Consider the following 27,958-nt stretch of genomic DNA (forward strand, 5'->3'; position numbering starts at 1 on the left):
GTTATGCATCCCGTAAGCGGCCATCTATCCCCTACACCTCTAGTGGCCGCTTACGGCAGCCAGCTCCAGTTGCGGACACTTTTTTCGCGTCCCGAGGGTGTCCGCTTACTAGAGCTTCGACTGTTTAATATATCAACAACAGTTAAAGAGGCTATGTCAAGGTATTTTAAGTCATTTTTCTGATTGCTTTTAAATTGAAGAAAACCCAAAATAGTAGTTTTCTAGGTAAGAAAAACACAAACGGAGTACTGAGAACCTGAAAATAACCAAGGATTGTTTCGACTGACAAAGATTTAGACGGATTATGAGCAACAAACTTGAAATATTTGGCAATTTTTTCAAGTTGAGTTGTCCGTGACGTAGTTCCTTTAAGTACACTAACGTATGCCGCGGGGGCTGCTCCTAGGAAACCTTTTTTTTTGGTGAGCGCGTCGTCATTAATTTTGTGTCGTCACCTTGCAATTAGCCGACACCGATCACGACACAAGCATCATTTCAATTATTGTAAGTGATGCGACTCGTTCGACTCATGCGACTCGTTCATATACCGAATAATAATAATATAACAGCGGCATTTAATTTCCTCATAAATATATAAAAACAGTAGAACCCTGATAACTCGAACTCTGAAGGGAAACAAAAAACAGTTCGAGTTAGCGGGGTTTCGAGTTATCGGGGTCGATTGAATATTTAATTTGCCAAGTTAATAATTTACAGTTTACTGATTTTTTAGCACTTCAGTATACAGTACAGTGCAAATTGAACTTATCTTGCCAGAAACTCTAACACGATCATACATTGTTATGATAAGAGTGGAAAATTGGCTGTCAAGTACGCGATCTCTTCCAGTGACGGTTGCTCTAATCAATGGGCACCGTGGCGAGTTTCAAGAACCGGAATTCGAGTTATCGGGGTAAATTTGACCCAAATTTTGTTCAAGGGAAACGAAATTTAGTTCGAGTTAGTGGGGTTTTCGAGTTATCCGAGTTCGAGTTAACCGAGTAAAAATGACTGAAAAATGGGGTCAAATCCAAGGGAAATGGAAGCTAGTTCGAGTTAGCGGGGTTGTTCGAGTTATCCGAGTTCGAGTTACCGGGGTTCTACTGTTATAATAAAAAATTTAAGTCGTAATTCTACTAACGTAATACATTTTAAATTTTGATTCTATTCTCACAAAATCTGAGTTTATGATTCGTTTTATTGAAGCAGTATTAACATTTATTACAGAGACAAGTTCGTCATCAAATAGGGAAAATTAAAGTTGCATAAGGTAAAACATATTTCCTGGTTTTTTTTTTTTTATTTATGTGTTTTCTTCACAATATAACGCTATACTAGGTTTTTACGTATTCTGTACGTGGCAATACTGAATAGATAAAAAAATGAAACCTGACAGACCCAGAAATGGAGTGTTTCCATCCTAGTGCATTAAACGTGATTTACATGAAATACCACGGAAAAAGAAAAGTTTTCTATGCCGCGCCATATTAACTTGTCATCAAAAACATCCACAACCTTGATTAGCTGTGGGTCTTTGGGAGCTGCCGTTCGTTCGGCAGCTCTTTCTATCCGCAGCCATGATACCTCAGCCTACATACATTCACCTGGTTTCTGGTTTCTGTGTCACGTCTAAGTTAAATTTCGTAGTTGTTCGTAGTTTTCCCGTTTTAGAACAGGTTAAATTATTGAGTGTTTCTCTGGTACTTAGATAAACCTGCACCTTGTGCTCTTTTCCTATTAGTAATAGTTAAAATTGTGACGATATGTGCAGCACATAATTAGCAAGAAACTATCCGCGTGGCCTGTTCCAGGCTCTCAGACAGTGGAGCGATGGCGCGGGCTTCACTGGCCGAGAGACTGGTAAAGGCTACAATCCGCGCGGATACAAGAAGGGCTGGTCAAGTTACAAATATGTTAAATCACCCAAAGTTCATTCCTTCAGTTCTTCCTACCACAGCTTACAAACAGGAAGTACAGCAGCTGAGAGAAAGTGGTGGTAGAGCCGATATCGATTAAAAATTATCGAGGCTGGATTTGAAATAGATATCGGTGGCCAATGCCTCCCAGTTGCTAAACTAGCTACCACAATGCAGCGCTGTCCATGTCGTATGTGTTGTTTGTCACGCCTGGTTGTGTTTTTTGTATTTCCATACTGTTGTTGCTTTTCTTATTGCCTTTTTTCATAAGCTTGATCAAGAGCTTGCTTTTCTTTCTCAGTGATTTGTATGTGCGACTAAAATCGCGATGAAATTCTTCCACCAGTTTTCTCATTTCTTCTTCATCTTGGCAATATCTCCCTGTGGAGTGAGAAAATTACAAAGACAGTACGTTAAAACTCCATCTTGCAGTACGCGTGGTTCAGCTGGACTCCGGGCCAAGCAGTGAGGGTTAGAGCCCTGGCCGGAGTCATTGTGTTGTATTCTTGGGCAAGATGCTTTACTCTTATAGTGCCTCTCTCCACCCAGGTGTTTTAATATGTACCTGCGATGGACTAGCAACCCATTCAGGGGGGAAGTAGAAATACTCCTAGTCTCTTCATGTCACAGAAACCGGACTAAGCTCCGGCCTGTATGGGCCACTTTATTCTAAAACAATAATTCACCTCAGTGTCGGTGAATGCGATGGAATCCGATATTCACCTCGCCCCTTCACGGCTCGGTAAATTAATTACTATTCATCTCCACTTCGATGAATAATTGTTTTAAAATTATTGTCGACGCCTTTGAAAGGAGACTAGGAATAAACTTGTGCAACATGTATCATTTTGTTATATTATAACATAAAAAAAGAAATAAAATACAAAAAAATAGCTTACCTGTTTTTACACTCTTTCTAAATTTCCTACGATAAATTTCAAAGATGGTCCCACATAAAATAAATCCTGCCAGAGTTGCCCCTCCAGCTTTAAGTGTTATTGAGAAGAACGGACTGTCTGGCTCGAAAAACAACAAAGATGATTCCTCCTCCGTCTCCTCAGTTTCCTGGCAAAAACAAATTGAGACAAAAGCGAAACATAAAAGTTTATCTTAAATTGTGAAGAAGGCAAATTGTTCGCTAATGTTCATTATTGGGGTTATTGAGGTTGAGGTTATCGCCTTAACAACGCATTTCGCGAAATTTGGAAGAAAATGTTTTGAAAATTAACTGCTTGTTCGCCATCAGCAGCATATAGGTACAAAATGCATTCAGAGGGATTGCAAAGGGCTCTTTAGGTACAGCCAGTCTTACATATTACGTGCCTATGATAAAAAGTAATTGCATGCATGCTTTTTTAAAAAAAAAAAACTCTTACCGTTGGTCTTGTGGTTGGTGCGTTGACCATGACCATGTGGTTAATTAGTGCGTTGGCTGTTTGGGAAACTAGGTTCCAAAAAATCTTTAATCGTTTTATTGTCACTTTTTACAGGTCGCTATGGGTTTTTGGAAAACTCCAGGCATAACTAATCGATGACATCAATGACATCAATGAAATCAATGAGTAATCAATAGGTAATCGATAGGTAATCAGTTGATTAGTCATTGATTATTGCCGATGATCAATGAGTAATCAATGACTAATCGATAGGCCACAAAATTTTTGGTTATCGATTAGTCATCGATTGCATCGATTAGTCATTGATTGCATTGATTAGTCATTGATTTCATTCAAAACTCATCGATATCATCTCATTCCATCTCATTGCGTGTTGTTTCTGCTTATGACGGCAGTTTCCCTAAGCTGAAGCAGTTTTACTTTGCTGACAAATATCCACCGAACAAAATCTATAACCACGTAGTTGATTCTTGTAAGCGTACTTGTTAGTTTCATTTTAAGACTGGTTGGTTCCTGCTCAGTTGTTTTGTTATTAAAAAAAGAGTTGGGTTAAGTGAAATATTGCACAATTAAGAATCATCTGTATTTGTGATTAGCATTTCAATTCTCGACACGCCGGAAGGTGTATTTGACGTCCTTTCGTGAAGGCGTAATTTGGTTAACAGGAACGCCAAATATAAAGAAAATACGTCTAACACGGATAAAAGATCACAAACGAAAAAAATGGTGCAAGAAATGTGTCTTCTCTGTCTTCTGTGCGCAGTATAATAGTCGATGAGTAATCGATTGGTCATCGATGAGTAATCAATAACATCAATAGGTAATCAATTACATCAAAGAGTAATTGATGTCATCGATGAGTAATCGATAGGCCACAAAATGTTTGGGCTTCGATTACTCATCGATTACTCATTGATCATCGCCAATAATCAATGACTAATCAATTGATTACCCATCGATTACTCACTGATTACCAATTGATGTCATTGATCATCGATTAGTTATGCCTGGAAAACTGTAAGGCTGAACAGTTTTCAAAGTTGATCTCTGTTGTTTGTAAATTTTAATTATAATGCCTGGGCGACATAGTTTTTTGTAATGGAGTTATGATTTTGTCATTTAGATCCGTAGAAGTAATTTCTTCGCTAACATTAACTTTATAGTGACTATTTGGCAAAACTTACAAAACAAACTTAACCGTGACACAGCCCCTATGATATTATTTTATGCCTTCTCTGCCTGCCCCAAGAATAGCACGCCACACACTGCTGCTGCTGTTTACTGGGCGACAAGTATACACAACAAATTGGAAAAGTATGGCTATGGGCAAAGGCCCATAGCCGCTTAAATTGAAACATTAAAACTCGTGAACACTTCTTGATACATAGGTTTGTCCAGTAAAGGTGTGAGCCAAAAAAAACGCATGAAATAAAAACTAATAATGCACAGGAACCCAAAACAAAATAACAAGAAGAAAAAGCAAATTTTTCGACCATACATAGATCGGGGGAGAGGCTTTCTAGGAGCCCATAACAAGAGCCAGAAGCATATCATCTAGATAGGTGATATTCTTCTGCAAGAGCCTATAGCAAAATAACAGGAAGGAAAAGCAAATCTTTTCACCAGAAATAGATCGGGGGGAAAGGCTTGCTAGGTGACGTGACCTACACAACCCAGGAGGGGAGTTGATATAGCTAACATTGGCTCCTCCCCAAGAACCAATACAGTCAACTTCTGTAAAAAAATGCCGGAGAGAGACGGAAGACAATAATTCTTTTTGCAGGCAAACATTTTCTTTTATTTACAAACCTCATGTTCCTCATGTTCTTCCTCGCTTTCGACTTCGTGACTCTTGTCTTCAAGAAACTCTGTCTGTACGTTGTTTTCTCGTATAAAGTCCTCAATTCTTTTCGCCAGCGCCACTGTTACTCCCTTAAGTTCAATACCATGTGCTATTTCCTTTTCTATTATTTCAACCACTTTGAATGCACTTGTGTCGTTAAATACGTCTTTTCTCTTCATAATTACATACATATCTAATAAAACGGCGTCAGTCCTTTCAGCCTTCAGCGCCTCGATGAGCTCCTTAACTGTATCGTACTCAGTGCCTATAAAATGTAGACAGGCCGGCCTATCAGAACTAAAACCAAACCCAATCGTGACGGACACGAGCAACTTTTCCCGCGCTTCCTGCCGGCTACATGAATTCGCTTTGAGTTTTGATTGGTTTGTTTGGTTTGGTTTTACGACACTCAAATTGTAAAACTGCTCTGTACGAAATGCTAAGCTTAGGACGCTTTCCATTTTTCAGAACTAGCCGGCCAGTCCTGTGGTTTTGAATGTGAAATGAACAGTTTTTACGGGATTTTCCCACTAATTCCCCACAACAGTGTAGGATATTTATGCGTTGACTGATTTGACAGGACAAATTTGACTAACAACAGAATTGTTTTCTTCAATATACCAGTCTGGGCGGCCAGTTCCGACGAAAGGAAAGCGCCCTTAGTAACCTTACGGTGACCATATGCATCCTACATGTATTCTGTTCTACGTATTTCGAATGAGAGGGGAAGTGGGGTAAAAGTTAGTGTGTTGAACTCTGAATTGAGAGGTTTATTTTCGAGCTCTTTGGCCAGGGTCTTTATGTTGTGTCCTTGAGAGAGGCACTTGATTTTCTGTTACCACTAGGGCCCCAACTTTAAAGCATACATCAAATAAGATAAGGATGAGATTTTTGTAAGGATGAGATTGGTACCCAACAATGTAAAAAGGTCAGTGGCCTAATAGGTTCGTATTGGAGTCTGGATAGAGCGATACGGGCTCAAGCTTTGGCTGTGAACTTCGAATTCGTGCATGTGGTTTATTCTGTAGGATGTAAAGATAACAGAATGCCTCTGTCTTCGTATAAATGGGGACCGGGAAATTTTTAAGGCACCTGGCAAAAACAGCTTGAGGTAACCTGCAGTAAACAAGCATCCCAGCCAAGGTTGAAGCGAGAAACTCTACTCCCCTCACACTATAGCCTGTTCCAGGCATTCGTAAGCGGGGAACAGCGCAAAGAATTGCTGGATGTTAGGCTTTTCCAGTGTGCATACTTCATATTTAGATGAAAAATTAATAACTTTTTCAGTTTTGTGTATATATAGACTATAACTTCTTACCCATTTCAAACCTGTTCGAAAGTTTGCTCACTACAACATACTTTTCCGAGGAGTTTGCCAATGTGGAGATCTGCATACAAAAAGCAATTTTAGATGCATAATCAAGACGAGCTGGCCATAAACCATGGAGTTACCAGGGCCGTACCTAGGATTTGTTCTCTGCGGGGGCACGTTTTCCTGGGGCAACTGGGTTTTTTTAGTTTAGTTTTTCTTTTTTTCTTTAGTTTTCATAGTTTTTAGTTTTCCTGGCGGGGGCAGCTGACCCCCCCCCCCCCCCCCTGCTTCCGCGGTAGTTCCGGCCCTGATTACTAATAGCTCAAAAAATCGTAAAAAGAAATTTGCTTCATTGATTTCAGTTATTTTATCATCAAGAGCTTGCCGCTTACCCTGGCGATCGTTGTTACGTCAATTTATCATTTGAAATCCTTATTCAGCACTAATGATTGGTTAAGAGCTGTAACTTGATCACAAATTGACATACACAGGACATCCTTTGTTGTATCCTGGTTGTATAGAAACACCACTATGCTCCAAAAAATATAATACTTGACTTACAAATATATCCAATTATATTTTTAAGGATGAGACTTATAGGACTTCTGGTAATCATTTCTAGACAATACTTACTAGCAGACACCCCTATCGATTCCACAACACCTTCAAAACTGCAAACGGTGTTTTTGGATGCTAAACAATTTTTCTGTGTCACTCTATTATCCTACATTCACTACAACCAACACATCCCTAACATATCCTTCCCTACCCAAGTCAAAAAACTCACATCGCAAGATGTTAAATATTTAGAAAGTTGACTCGTGTAACAGGGTCTCCGTCGATTTTTCGCGCAACACTTTCCCAGAATTCTGTTCATCATGGCCTGGAAGCGCGCGAAATGTTGCGAGTTGGCGTTGAGCTGAAAATCGTCTCGTGTAACATGCATTTTGCCAAGTGCATTTTGTACGATGTTGCGCGAAAAGTTGATTTTTTTAACATACCACAAAAGGTTGACGCGGTGTTGCGCAAAAAATCGTTGTTGCAAGTTGTCCCGTGTAACATCACCTTTAAGCAGATTCCCAACCGTTTTGCATCCTGCGATGGTGTTATACTCACGTGCAATAATTTGTCTGAGGCCGCAGCAGCTGGTCCTCCATTTACTACGACCACAGTGAGAGCAGCAGTAACAGCACCAGCAAAAAGGCCGAACAAAACTAGCCCAACTAAAAACCACATCATGGCAAACGCCTTAGCTGGATCTGACTTAGGTGTTCGATCTCCATACCTGTAACATGGCAATAAGAGACCACTATTTAACAATTAGACTACGAGCCGAGTTCATGAGCAAATAGTCAACGAGGCGCAGCCGAGGACACGCCAAGAAAAGAGGGAGAGCAGAGAGAAAGTAAAGGATGCAGTCAAAACCACAATATTGTGCACTGGAGACAAAAATCAAGAAATACCGCAAAGAGCACGCGCGCGCGACTGCATCGGCGAATAGAAAACAGTGGGAGAACCATCAGACGCGGAATCCAAAGAACACAGCTGAGTCTACTAAAATATTTTAGCAGTGAGAAAAGACAGCGGTTGCATGCAATACTATACAGTATCAAGTTAACATAAAGTTTACAATATAAAAGTAACAAAATTAAATACCATTACAATATTACAGCTACTATAACAATATTAAAGCTAGCTTAAAGCTCCAAGTATCAATAACAAGTGAACGTAAAACCAGACGAAAAACTTATGCGCTAAGAGAACGGAACGGATACCTCTTCCTTAAATATCAGTTTTAGTACCTCTTAATTGTAACTTCTCCTGTTTTAAGTTTATTTCCAGTAGTTCCACCTTAAAAAAGTACCACAAGGCTAGCTGCTATATGTAATGTTAATGCAGGCTGTAGGCTAATAATTCCTCGCGAAGCGAGGCCGAAGGCCGAGCGTAGCGGGGTGTATAATTTTGTCCCTCAAAGGGATCAGGCGGGATGAAATCTCGTGTGGAGTTTACAGTCATATATATATATTTGTGAGCTTGGTGTCTGGCGGAAATGACGTCACACGGCCGCCGCGCGCTGGTGGCCTAATGGTAAGGCGTCGAACTTGAAATCAGATCTTCGGAACTGAGGTCGGGGGTTCGAATCCGGCTAGGGTTTTTTTTTTTCTTTTTTTTTTTTGTGGGTTCGAATTCTGAGCCTTTCATTTTTATCGTTTTTCTTTTCGGATTAAAATAACATTGATCTCCACATAATACTCCCTCAACGCCTATTCAGGCTATAAATCTTTCATCGCCATCAGGGGCGCGCGGGCGGAGGCTTCGAATCCTCCTGCCGTTCGTTCTTCTTCTTTTTTTTTAATGCCATCAACTAAATGTCCAAAATGCGACTATCCAATAATTTGTCGATGATTTTGAAAATAGCCTGCGCTTCCCAACGCTTTATACCTCTTTACGAACCAGAAAAAGCCACCATCTTCAAAGCGGAGTAGACCCTGGGAACGAGGGTGTCGCGGCCATGCCCGTTGAAATTTCTAACAAATATATCTTCCTGCCTACTGTGGAAAATTGAATATGTACAATTCAATAAATTTTCAACTTCAAATAATCAACTCCTTATTTATAACACCCCCCCCCCCCCCTTCCCAACCCAGAGCTTCGCGAGGCCCTGCGAGTCACGTATTACTAGTTTATGGTATTAAGGGTACCTTTACTCTGATATCATCGCCTTATAGTCAAGTAACATGTCTATTTAGTTGGTCACTAAGCTGATATGACTTCTTCATTGCCTTTTTATTATTGTATATATACCAGTTCTGAAGTTGAAACCCTTTTTCTTACCCTAGGGTTGTCATAGTGATGAATGCCCACCATAATCCTTCACCGGCGCCTTTATAGAATGTCGGTGGAAACTCTTCCGGGTTGGTATTCACGTCCTAAAATATTAAAGAAGTCGTCATTAGTTTTAAGTGGCATGTCAAACACATGACAGAAATGACAAGAACCCGTTATCGTATCCGCCAAATTTTGCCTATTGTTATGATGAGGATTTATTAAGACAGTGAAGTTTTTTTTATCCCTCCTTTTGGATTTTTTTTTTTTGGGTGGCGCACTTTTACTCTGGTTTTGTTTGATTTAGTCTGCAAATTTTTGATGATATTTTTTTTTTTTCCCCCGGGGGGCCCAAAAAAAAAAAACACGGCGAAAAAAAGGGGGGGAAAAAAAAAAAAAGGCGCCACAAAAAAGGGAGATAGTAGATCACGTGAACTTTCTTCAAGTAAAATTGAAGTGCTAAGAACGAACAGGAACCCGATTATAGCTTCTGGAACGAAGGAAAAGAGCATGATGAGATAATACTGCCAATATTGGGGCCACTGACGTTTGAGTTCATTGCTTTTTCAAAGTTCAAAGGCCTGTGTTGTAGGTGAATGCCCGCCGGTTGCTGAAGCGCTGTATACCTAATGGCTGGGGCGGATCCAGGATTTAACAGAAGGGGGCCCGATATTAGGACCGCCGAAGGCGGCCCCCTTAAAAGGGAGGGCCGGGGGCTTCCCCCCCCGAAAATTTTTTAAATTCCCGCCTTCGGAATTTCCTTTTTTTTTATTTTAAGCCCAATTTTTTTTTTTTTTTTTTTTTTTTTTTTTTTTTTACAATCCACTAGCAAAAAAAAAAAAAAAAAAAAAAAAGGGGGGGGTACAAAAAAAAAGGGGTGGGGTGGGTGGCTGTGGGTGGTGTGTTATTGCAATAAATACCAAGCAAAAATTTTATTTTTTGGGGTAGATATAATTTTTTTTTTTTTTTTAATTTTAATTTTAATTTTTTTTTTTTTTTTTTTTTTTTTTTTTTTATTTCCCCCCCCCCCCCCCCCCCCCCCCCCCCCCCCCCCCAGCTAATGGGTAACTGTTTTAAGAAAAAAGACTCATGCAGTTGTTGAATTAATTTTCTTGTTTCTTTTGATGCATGTGCCTTTTTTTCAAGCAAGAAAAGTAACTTTGGTTCGATAACAGATAACTCCATTAACATATAACCTTCACCTGTTAGGTAAATAGCTCTCCAGCAACTAGCAGGAAATCAGCATTTTAATACAATCATAGCATGATATCACTGATTCCATCTCAAATTTATCTTTTACAATTATCACTTGGAAAACAACTTTCTAGAAATATGGCTTGTAACATTTTTGAAGAGTCTATTGAGCTAAGTGCATCATATATCATATATGTCAAGGGAAAAGCCCTGGGAACGAGGTTGCATATATGTGTGATTATTATAATTATCTCTTTCTGCGGTAGGAAGAAAAAAAGGAAAAGAGGTGTTAAAGGGACTATGTCACAAGGGGATTTTGCAGATTTTTGGTCTAAACTGTTCTGAAATTAGTGGTAGGCAACTTAACCCTAAATAAACATTATCTTTGAACATCTAAAGGAATATATAATCTTAATTTGCGGATAGAAATCAAGCAACGGCCATATTTATCGATATTTCGAGAGAAACGCGCAGAAACACTGACTTGAAAACGTTGCCTAACCTTTTTCAAATTGCAATCCGTTTTCATCCGAGCCAGCCGCAGCCAAAGATGATCGTTAACAGTTTCAGTGCTCTAATATAGCAAATTTTAACAAAAATGGACTATTATTTTTAGGTTTCCTGCGACACAAATATGAATTTTGGCAGTTCAAAAATCAGTTAAAATCCGTGACATAGTTCCTTTAAAGATATGGATATTTATATTCCTTACCAGTACCCAAATCACCATGCCGGCCGCTAGCGTCATTACTCCAAAAATTGCAAATATGGGCCAAGAGGTAACGACGGAAGTACCCATCACTTTCTCATAGAAACCAGACTCCTTCTCAGTCTTCCTCTGAAGAACTACGAGGCCTGGCACCTCAATAACAGTCACAAAACTGCTTTCGGATGTCGCCGGAGGTACTTTATGAAGAGTTTTTATTATTGGAAACTCTATATCGGCGTCATCTGACGATATTGTCCTATTTATCTTTGTTTTCCCATCAGGCTCGTAATGTTCACAAGGACCGCACGCTTCTATAATCAATTCCTCGATGAGCGCTGTTAGTGAGCCTTCGCCTTGATGTTCGTCTAAGGTACTTTCCTTTGCAACAACTTGCAAATATTCGGGACAATCACATAATACTGAAATGGCGTAAAAGTTTTATGGAATTAGAATTTGTAAGCAATTTAGTGACTTAAATAATCATGATATGGATGCATAGGTAAAAACTTCAACTGACGTGTATTGTGGCAATATTTGAGTGATGGGTTAAAGTTTTCTTCAGTCAACAAATAAAGATCGAGACACATTTTATAATTTGTCTGTGCTAATTACAACGTAATAAACAAACACACAAATTTTGCAACTTGAACAAAATCTTGTTGAGAATTCCAATTTGTGAAAGGCTAAGTAGTTGACTATTTTCAAATTGTGGCTGAGGAATTGAACTCGGGACTATCTAGAACAAATCCAGATCGTGACAAGGCAGAGGATTTTTTACCAGGGACTTCAGATTTCAAATATAGCTCCCTAAACCATTTGGTCATTTTTTTAAATAAAATTTTGGCCTTTTATCATTTGGCAAAGATTTCTTAAATCTAAATCAGAAATACTCTGAGCCAAAAACGAATGCTAACCGTTTCTCGAATGAGTACTTAATCCTAATAATGCTACAGATAATTGCTAATTAAAAAAGTCACCAAAACATGGGGCGGTATCCGATGTTACGAACACCGTTCCAATACGGACAACCTGGGGTCTTTATTTCGGTGCTTGTATTAACGATATTAAATTGAACTGTCACAGGACAATGTAGAATGCTGAACCTTTTTTCTTTCATTACCTCCATACTCGATGCATTCACTGAAAGGTCCAAGTCCCTTTCTTGTACTGGCAGCCACCTTGATTTTGTGTTCAACATCCTTGGCAATTCCAGGTAAACTGATGTGATTGTTGCAAGTCATAAACTCTCTTGTTCCTATAGTACCGTTCTTAAAAGTAGTATTGATAACGATCTTGTAGCCGGTTAACTCGCCATTGAGCTCGGTAGGTAGGTTCCATGTCAAATTTATAGTATCAGGGGCGGTGTCCTCGATAAGTGTAAAGTCAAGCGGTGGTGAAGTTGGAACTGGAAGGTAACATAGCATCAACAGTTGAGTAGTTACAACGCTACTGTGAAGGTTTGAAATATAGATATAACGAAGAAACAAAGGAATAAATGAAAGAAGCAAGGACGTTAGGCTGGAAGTAGGGGAAAAGGTTTAAAGAAAAGAAGGAAAGGAAAAAGGAAAAAGAAACAAACAAAGGAAGAAAGGGAGGAATAGGGTTTGAGTTTATCGTTAGTTTACAGATTTTAACCGCTCTCGAAGAACTGTAAAAAGTCACCCTTTTTTTTGTGATTTTCTATGTGTGCAGTGTACAAAACGACAAGTAATACATACTACTTAATCTTCTACACTATAGAAAGTCTAGAATTGTTACTTTATTACTTATTAATCTGTTTGTTAACCGTCCCCTTACCATCCTCGTCGGTAGTAATGTTTAAACAGTCACTCCAATTTCCAGTCCCAATTCTCGTTTTCCCGGCCATGCGAACACAGTACTCAGTGTATTTAAGTAGTCCTGTAATGTTCTTAGACAAATCTTCAGGCCCAATGTCTATTGGAACGCTCGTGGAATCAGGCTCGCTGCTCATCTTGTACAAAATAATATAACCCAACAGATTTCCATGGATAAAGTCTAAAGGTATATGACTCCATTCGATTGAGAGGCCTGTGGAGCTGATGTTAAATCCCACCGTAATATTTGGCGGCATGCTGGGTACTGTAAAAGCAAATCCGACCATTACTGACAACATTATATTAACGAGATAACCCTTAAAGAAGCCACGTCATGGGGTTTTCGCAGATTTGTTCTAAACTGTTCTGAAATTAGTGGTAGGCAACTTTAGCCATAAAAAAACTTAGCTTTGAACATACAAAGGAAGATATAATATGGTTTTTAATATCGATTTTTTGAAGACGTGCAGAAAAAACTGAAAAAAGTAAGACTTACTCTTTCAAGTCGCAATCCGTTTCCACACAAGCAATCCGCGGATCAATTTAGGTTTCTGGGAAACTGCTCACCTACCCCTCCCCAAACCTAACATTAACCCTTACTTATCGCTTTGGGCAAAATGTTAGGTTTGGGGAGGGGTAGGTGAGCAGTTTCCCAGAAACCTAAATTGATCCCAATCCGCAGCCAAGGATGCTCGTTAACAGTTTCAGTGCTCTTTAATAAAAACGGACTATTGTTTTTAGATTTCCTGCGACACGAATATAAATTTTGGCCGTTCAAAACTCTGGTAAAATACGTGACATAGTCCCCTTTTAAAAGCACTCCTAACACTTCTAATTTAACATGTTTAGATATAACAATTTACAGGGCATTTAAAATTTTAGGAATGAGTTGAGACGAATAAGCTTGCCATTGTAAATTCCCATACAGTTCGAAGCCATAATCGGTAGTTGGGATTGTAAGCTGAGAGCGTGGGTGTCCCCATGTTTTGGAAATTTATTTATTATTACTGTTTTTGTCCTTCCGATTGTCCTAAGATTACACGAGACCAGCCAGGCTCGTTCCTAGGGCTCTTGCTCTTCCCTGTTGCTCAATAGAAGCGAAGATAATGTCATAACACGTGATAATCTTAATCATACGCTGTACCCATGAAAATTCGTACCCGCTCTTGTACCTCTGGGGTACATCTACGAGTTTTCAACAATCATTCTGTATGACACGTGTTAGCCAATCAGACCAATCAGAAGTTTTATATTCTCTCAGTTTTACTTTAAAGTGTATATGACAGATGTTTTTCATTTGCCTGATCAAATCTACGTGGTATGCTGATGCGAACATCGAAAAAAGAAATTCGAAATCTCGTTTTTTTCACCGCGTTTTCGACCTAAAACACGCCATATTTTCACTTCCGGTTGGGTCCAAAACCGCGCACAGTGGGGAGCTGGGTCTATTCTGCTTTTGACGTCATGGCCGGTCTAGACCCAGCTCCCCACTGGGGGCCGTGACGTCAAACAAGTGATACACTCAAGAACCAAACAAACACTGAACAGGGAATTTCAAAGGAAGATTGCAGCTGGGTTGCCGGAAAACCGAAAAAAAGCTAAAGGCTTGGAAGTTTATAAATGATCTGAAGTCTAGAGGGATACTAGTGTAATAATAGTTTTTTTTAGAAAAGCCGATGGAAACAGCGTGTGAAAATAAAGCTATCATATATCATATCAGCAAATATACAGGTAAGTAAAATGAAAAGGCGGTTTTTCATCTTGACGTATTAGGCTTAAAACGAATTTAGAAGTAGCGCACGTGTTGTTGTGATTTCAGCGCTTTTAAATCTATGCCGTCGCATCTTTAAAATTCCATGTTCGGTTTGTTTGGTTATTGAGTGTATCACTGAGCGCATTCTTGTTTGACGTCACGGCGCACAGTGGGGAGCTGGGCCTAGACCGGCCATGACGTCAAAAGCAGAATAGACCCAGCTCCCCAATGTGCGCGGTTTTGGACCCAACCGGAAGTGAAATTTCACGATTTTAGAGCGCGAAAACGCGGTGAAAAAAAGAGATTTCGAATTTCTTTTTTCGATGTTCCCATCAGTATTCCACGCACATTCGATCAGGCGAATAAAAAAACTGTGTCATACACACTTTACGTTTAAATTATAAGTGGATTATCTACTCGAGTAGAAATATTATTCAACACTCACCATCCTCGTCTGTCAAAACGCAAAGTGACTCGCTCGTATTCCCATCACCTTTACTGTTAAAACCCACAACTTGAATGCAGTAATTGGTAAACTTTTCCAGTCCATCCAGAATCCAAGTTATATTGTCTCCTCCAAGCACTTCGGCTTCAAGGAATCCTATGCTTCTTCGTTTTCGACGAGCCAATGTGGGCGACAATGCTTCTTTTTTGTAGTTAATACGATACCCTAGTATAATACCGTATTGTAACGTCTTTTCAATTGGCTCCCACGTTACGTTGATGCCGGTGGAACTTATATTTCTGGCTAAGACATTCAAAGGTGGTCCACCAGGAGCTAGAAGGGGAAAGAAAGTAATAGATTACTTTCAAACAATCCGGCTTGGAATATCAGTCATCCCAACTGTCTTCCACACATTTCTTTTCAGACAGCGCTGATTGTTAAAATCTAGAAAAACAGATCCCGATCAAGGTAATAACTTATAGTTTGGGATTTTCCTTTGTTTTTGTCGATATTGTGAGGAAGTAATAAAGTTCACTTATGTTCCGGACACGAGCTTTTCTGGTAGCGTGCTGCGCACCGTACAATGAAAAAAGTCAAAACTCGTGCGAAATACTGCCTGATATCGACTGATATTAAGCCGACGAGACCAAAGGTTGAATTTAGCTAACATCAGACGATACATTAAGCAAGATTGAGAAGGATTTTTTTTAATTACCTTCCCATTCAATTATCTCCGCCTGGGGATATTCCTTTGGAATACCCCTACCGGTCCCAAACCCGAATAAAGGAGGAGAGTTGTGTGTTGGGCCAGCAATCTAACCACGTAAAACTTTAGTACCGCAAACGAAAATGAAAACCAGTGGCAAGTCTAGTCAACGTTGTTATTAACTGGTAAAATGACTAGTGCCATTGCAAGGTTTACAATTTTTAAATCGTAGAGATTGATCGTTGAGTTTGACGGGCTGCCATCTTGGTTCCTGAACGCGAGCGAAAACTGGGAAGAGTACAAGAAGCCCGTGCATGGGTTGGGATTTGAGGGATACGGGCATTTTGCAATCTTACAAGTTTTCGCTCGCGTTCAGGAAGCAAAATGGCGGCTAGATAGACAGATGACTTAATTCATCCACGGTAGATCCTCTCAGCAAAAAATCCATTAACAAATATAAGAATTAAAACTATTATGATATCCAAGTAAATTACAAGAAAAATGACCCAAACTAAACTTCGGCCCGTCGAACTCAACGATCGTTAAATTCTCTACGACTTCACGGAAAATAGGGGACTGTGAACAGTCTAAAAAACAGTCAAATTCTAGAACTTTAGGTAGCTTTATTCAAAAATTTGAATTATTTTCCCCCAGTGAGTCAAGTCAAGGGCACCGTGCTTGATCGTGGGCTATCAGCAACATCAGCGTTAAATAATCGACGAAAAGAGAGCCAATCGAATTCGGTGGCAACGATAAGTATCTACTAAACTGCATAATAAATTTTGAAATATATTTGTCTTGTAAATGCACACTAATAATAAATATATAAATAATACATACCTTCCTCGTCCGTGAACACACATTTCTTGTTATCTAAGTTCGTCTCAATCTCGTCAATCCGGAAAGCGACTACACTAAAACAGTAGTTGCCAAATATGGTCAAATTACTGAACACGTAGGTTGTGCTGCCGTCGCAAAATAAGATGCTATGTGTTACATTTTCCTCTGTACTTTGATGATAATCTATTTTAATTCCTCTTTCTCCACTGTCATCGATTGGAAGAGGTATTTCGGTGCTCCAGTTCAACCGAATAGATGTTGAGCTTTCGTTGAATGCAGTGAAGTCCACCTTCGCTGTTAAATATAAAATAGATGTGCATGTTTCAAAAGACTTATCTTCGATCTCATGTAATAGTGGCATATATATGTATTTTCTTTCAATCGTAGAGCTTTTCACTCATAACAGCCATCGAAAAGTAATTTTCTGTGAAATTTCGCCAAATAAAACTTGCGTTTGTTTTTGTTCAAAGTGGTTTTTAGCCTGGCTCGTTATCGGCAGAGGAGGAACGAAAGGCTCATTATCGGCATTAAAATTACATTTGTAAGGGTGTTTGGGCCTTAACTATAATGTTAGATATATAACGCTCTACACATGATGATGATGATGATGATGATGATAAAGCGTTTATTAAACGAGGGTACACATATAATAGAGAAGTACACTGATAAACTAGTGGTTCTCTCTATAAAAATAAAAACTAAAAAAAATGTATGTGATTCATTACCAATTTACTTATATACTAACGATAAAAAATATAAAACAAGCTATGCACAAAATGGTTTAAAATGCCGAATTGAAACAAACTCTGAAGTAAGAGGCGCATGCATGACCAGAAAAAATGCATCGTCCATTAATTATAATAAGGAAAAGACCCATTGGCTTATTATCAGGGTAGGGGGATAGGCAGGGTTTTATAGGGAGGTTTCTTGCGTCTGAAAATTGTAGGACTTCTTATTTTGGGAGGCCTGGACGTTGAGGTACAACATTTGATGTCAGCACTTAAGCTTCACTTTTTTTGTGATTTCTGATGTTCTATAGCATCAAGCCTGCCGCTAAAAAGAAACAAACTCCAAACCTACGTTTTGCACCGGTAACTGCCACAATGCATGAAGTACTGTTCCCTTTTCCATACTCTGTAAAGGCCGCCACATACACACAGTATGTCGTATGCTCCTCAAGACTCGTGATGTTTATTCCTTCTGTGTGGCAGCTTGTGAATATCAAAGTTCCATCGTCGCTAGGGTCGTCCAATTTTTGTATTGCGACAATATATCCTTTATGTGCGCCATAAAAGTAGTAGCTAGGACGCGTGCCATTCGAATTCCAACGAACATCCACGTAGTTGTAAGTTGTGTTTATTACTTGGATTCCTTCTGGAAATAGCGTTGCCTCTAGAAAAATGCATTTTAGGATGCAATGGTTAATGCATTATTTATTCAACCAAATTAAGACAAAAACTGAAGTTTAAGTTCTAGCTAGGGGAGTTTCAGCTGGGGCTCCCTATATGGCATCACTGACAACTGCCAACAACACATTGAAGAACAAGATGCATTAAAATGGCCATAAAAAGATAAAAATTAAAAAAAATAAATAACTTTATTTAAGTGTCAATGTACTTAGCACGGCTGTGCTAATTGGGGACACTGTAAATAAATAAACAAATATTATAAATCAAACATAAACTAGTTAAAGATCCCAGCTGGCAGGAGGCTGACCAGCTGGCTATTTACAAAGCGTGGATTCAAATTCAAGAATTTGAATTTGAATTTGGGACCACCAAACACAAATCCATCTAGTGGCAGAGAGGTGGATTTAAACCCCTCCGGATTACAAGTCCAGCGCCCTACCACAAGGCCACGCTGCCTTCCCATACACTAAGATTTCATGCAGCCGGAGCCTAAATGCTAGGACCACTGCAGCTCATGCAGCTTAACACTTGAATAGTCCCAGACAAAGGAATAAGTCTATAACATTAATTGGAATACAGTCAAACAGACACACAATTGTATTATAACGTGTCTGTTTTGAGGTATAGAATATATGAATTTTGGTTCATCTGCATGGAACAAAGTTAACGTAACTGTCCGTAATTAGAGGTACCCGCAAGGAGAGGTTGAGTCGTACTCAGGTAACCTCGAAGGGCTTAACAGTTAGTACTGCTTTTATAAATGTTTTTTTCACTGTTTCATTCATATACTCCAAAGTTAAAACCACGTGAACGTTCTGCTTAAAAGCTCTATTTCAATGGACACACACAGCCGTTTCATTCACAGACTTAAACGTAAGAGCCACCTTTTGCACCTTGTACAGCATAATAAACATTATCACATTAAAATACTGCCTTACAGCTTTCATTTGAATGGTCAACCACTAGGGTTTCATCCACAGACTTCATAGTTAGAACCACTTTGTACAGCACAACAAATAGCACCACATGAAATACGACTAAATAATTTTCATATAAAATGTTCAACTCTAAGTTTATCTTAATACCTGGTTCAGCTTCTTTTCCGAATATCTCAACTCTCATGCAAGGGTATCCGATGTGAGTCACTGGCACGAAACGTACAACTTTAGCCATAACACCGTCTTGAAGGACATTTTTCTTTTTGTTATAGTTGTTTGTGTTACCTTGCAGGATCTGCTGACAAGAATTATGAACATGAAGTCAATAAATCAGTGTATGAAGTTTTAAGGCAATGCTTTTATCTAATGGAAAGATACAGGGACATTTATATGAAAAAAACAACAACATAAAAACGAGGGTAGGCAGGCCAGAGTGGCTTTTTTATACAAATCTCATAAATTTTAACCCGGGATTTGAAGGAGTCACAAATCTGCAACCTTTATATTCCATATATTTTCAAGTGTCGCCATCAGCATTTTACGAAACCTGTCCAGACAACAGAAAAGAATGACAACCATTTTTTGCATGAGGTCTATTGAATACTCAGCTACTTCATTGTGGGTCAGTCATCTCACCTCAGCGCCATTTTCGTCTTTATAGAAGTCCCACTGATTCTCAGATGTAGACAGCTGAAGTTTGTATTTTTCAACCACCCAAGAAGTTTTAAAGTGTCCTTGAGTGGCGACTGCACATATAAAGAAAATTGTATTTAAAGTGATTTGTAGATATCCCGGGATGGAAGGGTCAGTACACCAGCCATTTGGATGCCCCAGGCGACCATCGGCTGCTAGATTGACTCCAACTGCGTTACTTGATGTGATGTTTTCGTCCGGAATAAGTTCATACTCCATTCCAAGCGCGTTCGCTTTACACATTTCAGAGGGAGCTTGAGCGGCTGTCAAAAGAACCACATAGCAATAAACTTAGTAATGAAGTGAAAGAGATCAGATAAGCAATCTGAGCAGGTGATGTTGGATAAGCTGCAACTTAGATTACATGGGTAGTTCACGGGGTACTAAATTTATTTTTTTTATATTGGAAGGGTCCGCCACAAAGTCCAAACCCTTTCCCCTCCATGTACCATTTTTTGACAGGGAAGTTAGCCCTTGCGTATATAAACCTCATATAGAAAATGTCACCCCTTTCACATACCTACAGAAGGGACACTGCATCATTTTCTTTCTTTTTTTTAATTTGAATGTCCCCTTAAAACACTAAAACGAATTTAATGTTCGGTGGTTCCGTTCAAGATATTTTGAAAGGTCTTTTTAAATAACTTAATAACAGTTTTCCTACCCTTTTGTATACTTAAACCGGTAAGATCGCTACCTTTTTATTTATACATCCTAAAAATGGTACCCCTTTCGGGGTGGGGCCTCCTCTATAGTCCACTATAGGGAATACCACACGCCCTCACACCCCAGAGAAGCGCCCTGGGACGAGATTGGTTTATATGCTTTTCACGGGTCAACGTCTCTTAATAATAATAATTAATGGACTTATATTGCGCAAGTATCAATCAAGGATTTTCACTTGCGCATTACAATATTTATAAAAATATAAATTACTAACTGGCCCTTAAATTAATAAAAAATACTAAAATACATGATAAGTGTAAAACTACAATCAATAAAAAATAAAAATTAGCTTAAAAACGCTATCTGAAACAAATGAGTCTTAAGATACTTTTTAAAACTATTTACAGATAAAGTATTTCTAATAAAAATGGGAAGATCATTCCAATCAGGTATATACAGCTACTCACCAACTTTCATGCATATATTTCCTATGGACTCGTTTCCATAAACATTATTCCATTTCCCAGTAGTTTTCTCAATTTCAACATAGTTAAAATTTTCACCACTGATACCCTCTATAGGATGGTCTGAATTCCAGTTGTTGTAACTTTTTAAAAGTGCGCCAGGACTCCATTCAAAGCTCCCTTCTGTGGCTTCGTCATTTAATGCAAGCCATGCCGACGGACTGCTCATCTCCGTGGCAAGAAATACGTTCCTTTCTCTAGACCATGACTTTGCCACGAATGAGTCGTAATTTTCGCACTCGATGACCGCTTCTGTTCTGCTCATGCCGTTGTTATTAAAGATGTGGCAATAGCCGTCGAAATATACCCAGCCATCTGAACAATCTACAATGAAAATATAACAAAAATTGAGTATAAATATCCATCTAAACTGCGTACAATGTATACTCAGTTTGAGGCTCTGGCGAAACGCAATGTTAAATCCAGATGACCTCTCAAAAAAAAAAATAGGATTGTGGGGGATAGAGGGTTGGGGGGGGGGGGGGGGAATGAAGGTGCATCTTCGTGCATGAAAAAGAGGGATTCTCGTTTTTACAAAAGTAGGACCTTAACCCCTACGTATGAATTACTTGCATGATAAATAATTATAAGTATATCGTTGCCATTATTTTTTCTACGTTTGAAACTATTGTCATCATCACTTACTATTTGAAGCGCATGTTATAATGCCATATTGTGCCTGTAAAGATACAAAAAATAAAAGAACCCGGCTCAAGATAATTGTTAAGTCTGTCTTTAAGCCTTAGTTTTTTTACCAGGCTGGTTCCCGTAGCATGAATCTAAGTGACAAGGAGATGTACCCCTTATCCCCTCCCAACCAGTATTTTTTCGGTATACATTCACTCTCCTAAGCCCTGTTGTTCAAAGCACGATTAAGAAAATGCATGATAAGCGTGAATCTTGAGTTCATTTTTATGACTTTTTTACTGAATTTTTCGTTTATACGTTCTGTCCTTCAGTTTTATCTTTGATCTGAATCTCAATCGCTACAAAAAATAAAAAAAAGTACAAAAAAAGGCGCTTGGAAATAATCTTGGATTTTATGCTAGTGGCCCTTCATTAGGCTGGAGCTTATCCTGGTTTCTGTAGCATGATGGATGAGGTTCTAGTCCATCGAAGGGTTACTCCCAGCATTAAATTTGCCGTTACCCAGTAATAGTCCGTAGTTGAGAAACGCGCTATGAAAGTTTAGTGGTTCGCGCAAGAGCACAATAAAGTGCCCCGGCCAGGGCTCGAACCCGGATCGCTTGATCTGGAGTCCAGCGCGTTAACCATTAGGCTACCACGCCTCCTATTGGACTTAAGCATAACTGAGATTCAGGGAGCGCGGTGTTTCCTCGCTGTTAACCTTTTCCAGGCACTGTTATTTGGAGATTAGCGGGAAATCGGCGAAAAAAAGGAAACGGGTTTCCACTCGCCACCATTCGCGCTGCCCCCCAACAAACCGAACCCTAGATACGGCCAAGTTACCTTGACGTCTGCTTCGAGAACACTTTTTCTGACCCCTTAGAGCAGATGTCCTCTTAATTTGCGTTAAAATATCCGTGTGGTGTTTGGCGCCACATTTAGATCATTGTTAATGTATGAGATAGTTACGCAAATTATTATTTAAAGATGACTTTCTTCAGTTTGAAAATAAAAACAACTGCTCAAATCAGTCAAGTGCAGAAAAGCCCTAATTGAAGCGTGTTGACATTTCTTGGGATTTGTATTCGCACAACCACAACAAGCTGTTGTGTCTTGATTTCTCTTTATAAAAATCCCCGAAGGGTTCTTACTTAACATAAAAATAAAAATTTGCTATAGTTTGTTTTTTAGATCTTTTATTGTGTTTAGTATAATAAGCCTATCCTGTATGCTATTTGTACAAGTGAATTCTACCAGCCATAAACCTAAGTATCAACCCTTTTTTGCTATTGGCATGGATGCTTTATGCTGTTTAGTGTAGTCCCAATGATTTTGTATAGTTCATCAACAGAATATCCTAAAGTTGTTTTCTCATCACTTGCTTTCTTGACAATGTATTAATAACACAAGGAGAAATTAGACGGTGATCAAACTCCAAATTGAAGCACCAACCTAATTGCCTTGAGGCATACTTTGAATTCTTTTTTCCTCGTTATAATACACTTATAATAAGCACCAGCTCAGTCAAATGAATGGGAAAACACGTAATTACTGGAGTTTTAATCACAATTTTTCAGACTCTCTTAACAATTTGGATAAGCATTAGCGAAAAGGAAAAGAAATGAGTCTTTAAAATTTACTTTAAAGTTTACTTTAATAAAGCTCACAAAACCAACAGAAGGCAACTGAAATCACGCCGCTTTAATTATTGAAGATCATGGCCTTCCGCTCTGTAATTTAGAAAGAAGTGTTTTGATGTTTTTATTTGTATTTACGAAGCTGAAACACTTGACATTAATTAACAAAAAGGAGAGAAATAAAGGCGAGAGTAAAACAATCTCAAGCCAAAGTTGACATTAGTATAATGTGTGTTATTCGCCGAGATTTTTTTCTTCTTTTCTTATGTACAAATGTATCCTTGACATGTGATAAAAAATTCGTTGCCTTAAAAATATTTAATCTGTTATGGTATTTTTATGTGGTAAGCGGAAAATTAAAGCAACAAAAAACTTCCGAAATAGGGCAATCTCAAACCATCGCAGACCCATGCTTTTTAACAGTTAGACATTCTGGAGTCGAGTTGTCATTAAAATGGTAAGAAATTTGGTTTGGTCATATTTCATCCGTTGCAATAATTTCCTTTGGTAACAAGCATACAAAACACGAAAAGTGGAAACTACAGACCAAGGTAGACGTAAGTCATGAACAGTTGGATATTTTCGAGTTGTTTTTCACGCAATTAGTTAAGATTTTCCTCGCATTCGAAAACAAATTTGTTGACATTAAAATATTTCATCCGTTATTTTTTCCTATGGTAACAAGGAAATAAAGCAACACGAAACGCGAAAATGAATAAAAACAACATTACACAAACAGTAAAGGAAAAAGAACGGGATTTTTTCCTACATACACACATATATATGAATAGTTAGTTAGAAGTAATCCATTCACTAAAATAAGAATTGGCCTACATAATTATGTAAAACAGCTATATCTTTAATTGACACAAAGATTTATTTTACCGTACAACTTTATTTCACGTAAGAAAACTTAGTTTTACACTGAAAACAAAAATAAAAATCCCTCAAAACCAATGTAACGCAGAAATTGGTAGCATTTTCTCCATTTTAATAATTTTTCATGCGATTTTCAACATCTCAGACGTACCTGTATGATGAAGGCAACGGTGATGAAATGAAGATGTGAAATCCATAATTTAGTATCCATCCTTGGATTAAACTATCTCCTAATCACACGATAAACTTCCCATGGCTCACGCAGAAAATTCCGAGGACAAGTTTATCAAAGAAAAACATTAGCACAGTAATATGCGTAATAAGTCTTCATATTATACCGGATGAGGTACTCTTCGTCAATTTCCATGCAGATTTGTAATTACAAGTCAGCAGGTGCTTAATGAGTTCTTTTTTAGAAGCGCCAATAGAAATATCTGTCTTGAAGTATTTCAAATAAAGGTAGTATGACAACTTTAATTATTAATGCTAAGTGAAGGGAAGTTAAAACGTTTGTATCCTGAGATAACTATGTCAAAAACATTTTAACCAAAGTGGATGTCACTACAGTATAACTAAGAAGTTAAATACGACGGACTTTTCAAAATTGGTCATTTAAACAAAGATAATTCCCTTATAATTTCAGTTTTCATCATATTTTCATAGTTTTCTCTTATTTACAGCGTCGCAGAGATTTCTCATCCTCAAAATATCATAGTCTCAAAGAATTTGTTTTTTCTCCTCTGCCGGCAGGCACAATCTGATTGGTTAACAAACGGGCAAGATATTTTCATCTATTTTCACAGGCATTTTTAGCAGCCTTTTTCCGTGTTACAAAAACAAAAACAATCCTGTTCGGTCCAGATACAGAAATATAGAAAAAATAATTTTTCTTCATAAACAGATATAAAACACTGAAGAACTCGGTCGCTGTTTTTACATCTGGATCTCACACTGACGAGAACTGTTATGTATATATTTAAAAATTACGTTGATGCGAAGAAGCCAAAACTGGAAAAATGAGCTCTACATGTTATAAATAGATATTTCTTTCTGAACAAACTGTTGTGCTGCGTCGACGGCGCGGACAAGTAAAACACTTAGGGAGATTTCCATAAGTCAGGACTGGCCGACAAGACCGGAATATTTAGAAATTAATGGGCCTTTCTTTTGAGAATTTTCCCTAATTTTTATAAAATTCCATCAGAATAGGGAAGTGCAATCTACAGGGGAAGCGGAGCCGAGGCCGTCCCAGAAACAGCTGGAGGAGGACGGTAGATGAAGAGGCGAGCAAAGCAGGCTACACCTGCTGGCAGCTTGATAGGATATCACAAAACAGACCACGATTGTGAGCAATGGTTTCCGTGGACCTATGCTCCACTGGAAGCAAAAGGGTCTAAGTAAGTAAGGGAATGCAATCTAGGAATTGACTGATCTAGCCGAGCAGTTCTGATTAATATTCTTATTCTCTTCATAAATGTACCGGTCTGTCCAGCCAGTTTTGACTAATGAAAATCACTTAGTTGATTATCAAGTGGAAGTTGATAAAGGTAAATACACCGCCGTAGCAAATTTTGAAAAACTAACGTTTTGAGCGTTACTGACCCTTTCGTGGGAGCATTGTGGAGGTTTGTGGATTGTTTGTGTTTATATACTAGTGTACTACGGGTTGTGTTAGTGTAACCAGGGTAACGGATGATGCACGAATAAATATTTATGCACAATCCTTTACTATGGTTACTCCAATAGCACAGCTTCATTGTTAAGTATATAATTATCAGACTGTCAGAAGAGAAAATGTTAAACGCACTAACAAAACTTTTTTGTACAGAGTGCTTCACTTTCAAAAAAAGACGTAGCGAAGTCAAACCGAATTACTGAAAACGTTCAAGTTTCATAACATATACACACTGAAAAAAGTGCCTAATAATTGTTCCAGAAAAGGCGATCGTAATTAAAAGCATACACGTTTTTTGTATTATTTATAAGCTAAGCGTTACGTAGTGCAGAAGACAATGGGGAAGTTTTATGATTAAAATTTCTAGGCAATCTGAGTTTACTACATGAATGCCCGCACATGCAGCGCCGGGTACTATAGAGGAGAGGTTTGTAGCTGACGTCTCTTGCGAGAAAATATTGTTTAATTTACAGAAGACTGTGAAAGAGTTATACAATATTTTATAATCCTTTAGTTACATTGCATCTAGACCAACCGAGTTTGAGGGAAAGAAATGCAAAAAAGAAGCACTAGTTATTTCAAAGAAGCTAAGAATCATTTAATTAATGAGATTCGTCAAGCACGATTGAAACGAACACTCCGTTATCATTGTAGTCTGCGCTGCTTTATTATTTCTTTTCGGTGCATGTTGCATTTAACAACTTACATGTTCAACAGCGAGATTGAACAATATGTAATAATTATGTGGTAATGTAAAACAAAAATGATGCTTAGAACAATGTGTAGATAGTATTTGTCAATTGCAAGAATAAAAAAAATTATTCACTTGTATGTAGATACTTCGAATAGTGTTATGGCGCATCAAGGCAGTTTCCCTTTTAAAACTACATGTATTTTTTTCTTTAACGATAAGATGGCAATTTAAAAATTTCCAACATTCTGTCAATTTCAGCTGAATAGTAATAATAATTTATTGACGTACTTCGGGTGCATTGAATACGCACACCTGTACAAAACATTTCATCGAAAAAGGAATAAATCACCCAACAGACAAAATAATACTATAATCTAACAATAATTGGAAACGACGAAGACTAATTAAAGAAACCGTTCATTAGCAATGTTTTAAATGCTTGACAATTCTAGATCTTTCTACATTTTAGAAAACACTGACGTCAATAGAAAGTTCTGGAACACTTCCTGTTTGGGACACATGCAATATTTAGAGGAAACTAGGGTTTACGCGTGACGCGTGGGAAGAGCAAAACAAGAACGTGACGAGTGAAACTTGTGGCTAGAAGAGAAACGTGATTTGTAAATGAATGAATAATAAATCAGCGTTATTTAAAGTATACATGATACATGAATTTTGTGAACATTTGTGCATGAAACGGGATCACGACCCCTCCCCCCATTGGCTACCTTCTATTTAGACTGGCCACAAGAACGTACCCACAAAAGATTACATAACAAACCAAAAGTATTTCAGTGTTCCTTGCTGTAATTATTATATGAGAGCGGTTGTTTTCAATAAGAACCTTGTGTAAGACGTATCTAAGTGTGCTTTAAGTCAACTCGGTCGGAAAAACTGGGAACAAGTACTTCTCTGTGGACAAGCATTGGCTGAGCCCGCAGTTTCCGTGTGAAGCATTGCTAAGCAACATGATGTATCCTCAGTATGACTTCAAGCTAAAGTGACAACTTTGCTACCTTTTGATTGGTCAATAAAAAATCAAAGGCTCTTAGAGAGCGTTTCTAATTCAAGATGGCACTTTTCTTCTGAATGGCTGACACGGAAGTCGTTCACAGACGGGTAGTCATGACGTCATTCGGTGGTTTAACTTGTTGAAGTTGTCTTCTGTGTTTTCTCTTCATTGCTGTCATCTTAGCCAAAAACGATTCTCGAAAGGTTTTTACCACTTCGTGGAGTTCATTAGCTAAAGCATCTTTGTCTCTCTTGGATAGACCTGAAAACAACAAACAAATAAAATATATGACTGCAAATAGAATTTTCATGTCTTTTGCATTTTTGTTACGAATAAAGTTTTATTGGTTATTGTGAGAATCCAATAATAGTTATGCCAGCTAAGCTTTAGAGTTGTGTGTGGTTTACGTTACCAAACGAATCACGTGC

General features: G+C 38.4%; 2 protein-coding genes across 2 annotated transcripts in view; both read right to left on the reverse strand.

Moving 5' to 3' along the window:
- Positions 1-625: 625 nt before the first annotated feature.
- LOC144637785 (uncharacterized) lies at positions 626-24,501 on the reverse strand. The gene is made up of 17 exons (XM_078496866.1): positions 24,301-24,501; positions 21,652-21,685; positions 20,950-21,330; positions 19,760-20,079; positions 19,271-19,418; positions 17,857-18,168; positions 16,777-17,070; positions 15,231-15,563; positions 12,995-13,297; positions 12,318-12,602; positions 11,201-11,616; positions 9,304-9,398; positions 7,585-7,753; positions 6,475-6,544; positions 5,123-5,421; positions 2,816-2,981; positions 626-2,297 (listed from the first exon to the last, which is right to left on the reverse strand). The coding sequence occupies exons 1-17, from the start codon at positions 24,358-24,360 to the stop codon at positions 2,080-2,082; spliced, it is 3,903 nt and encodes a 1,300-aa protein (XP_078352992.1). The 5' UTR covers positions 24,361-24,501; the 3' UTR covers positions 626-2,079.
- Positions 24,502-26,307: 1,806 nt separating this feature from the next.
- The window catches only part of LOC144637531 (uncharacterized), a 41,497-nt gene continuing 39,846 nt past the window's right edge, over positions 26,308-27,958 (reverse strand). Inside the window, exon 24 of the mRNA XM_078496608.1 lies at positions 26,308-27,791. Coding sequence (XP_078352734.1) covers positions 27,628-27,791 — 164 coding nt within the window. The 3' untranslated portion in view covers positions 26,308-27,627. The remainder of the gene's footprint in view (positions 27,792-27,958) is intronic.

The sequence above is a fragment of the Oculina patagonica genome, chromosome 14, assembly GCF_052425735.1.
Source record: "Oculina patagonica isolate OP01 chromosome 14, crgOcupat, whole genome shotgun sequence".
Lineage (NCBI taxonomy): Eukaryota > Metazoa > Cnidaria > Anthozoa > Scleractinia > Oculinidae > Oculina > Oculina patagonica.

Excerpts from the sequence above, each read along its gene's own strand:
- LOC144637785 (XM_078496866.1), bottom strand. The coding sequence starts at position 24,360 with ATGGATACTAAATTATGGATTTCACATCTTCATTTCATCACCGTTGCC. Across the intron at positions 13,298-15,230 it reads CGTTTTGACAGACGAGGATG|TACCCAGCATGCCGCCAAAT; the intron begins GTGAGTGTTGAA and ends TTGCTTTTACAG. Across the intron at positions 12,603-12,994 it reads CATTACTACCGACGAGGATG|TTCCAACTTCACCACCGCTT; the intron begins GTAAGGGGACGG and ends GTTACCTTCCAG.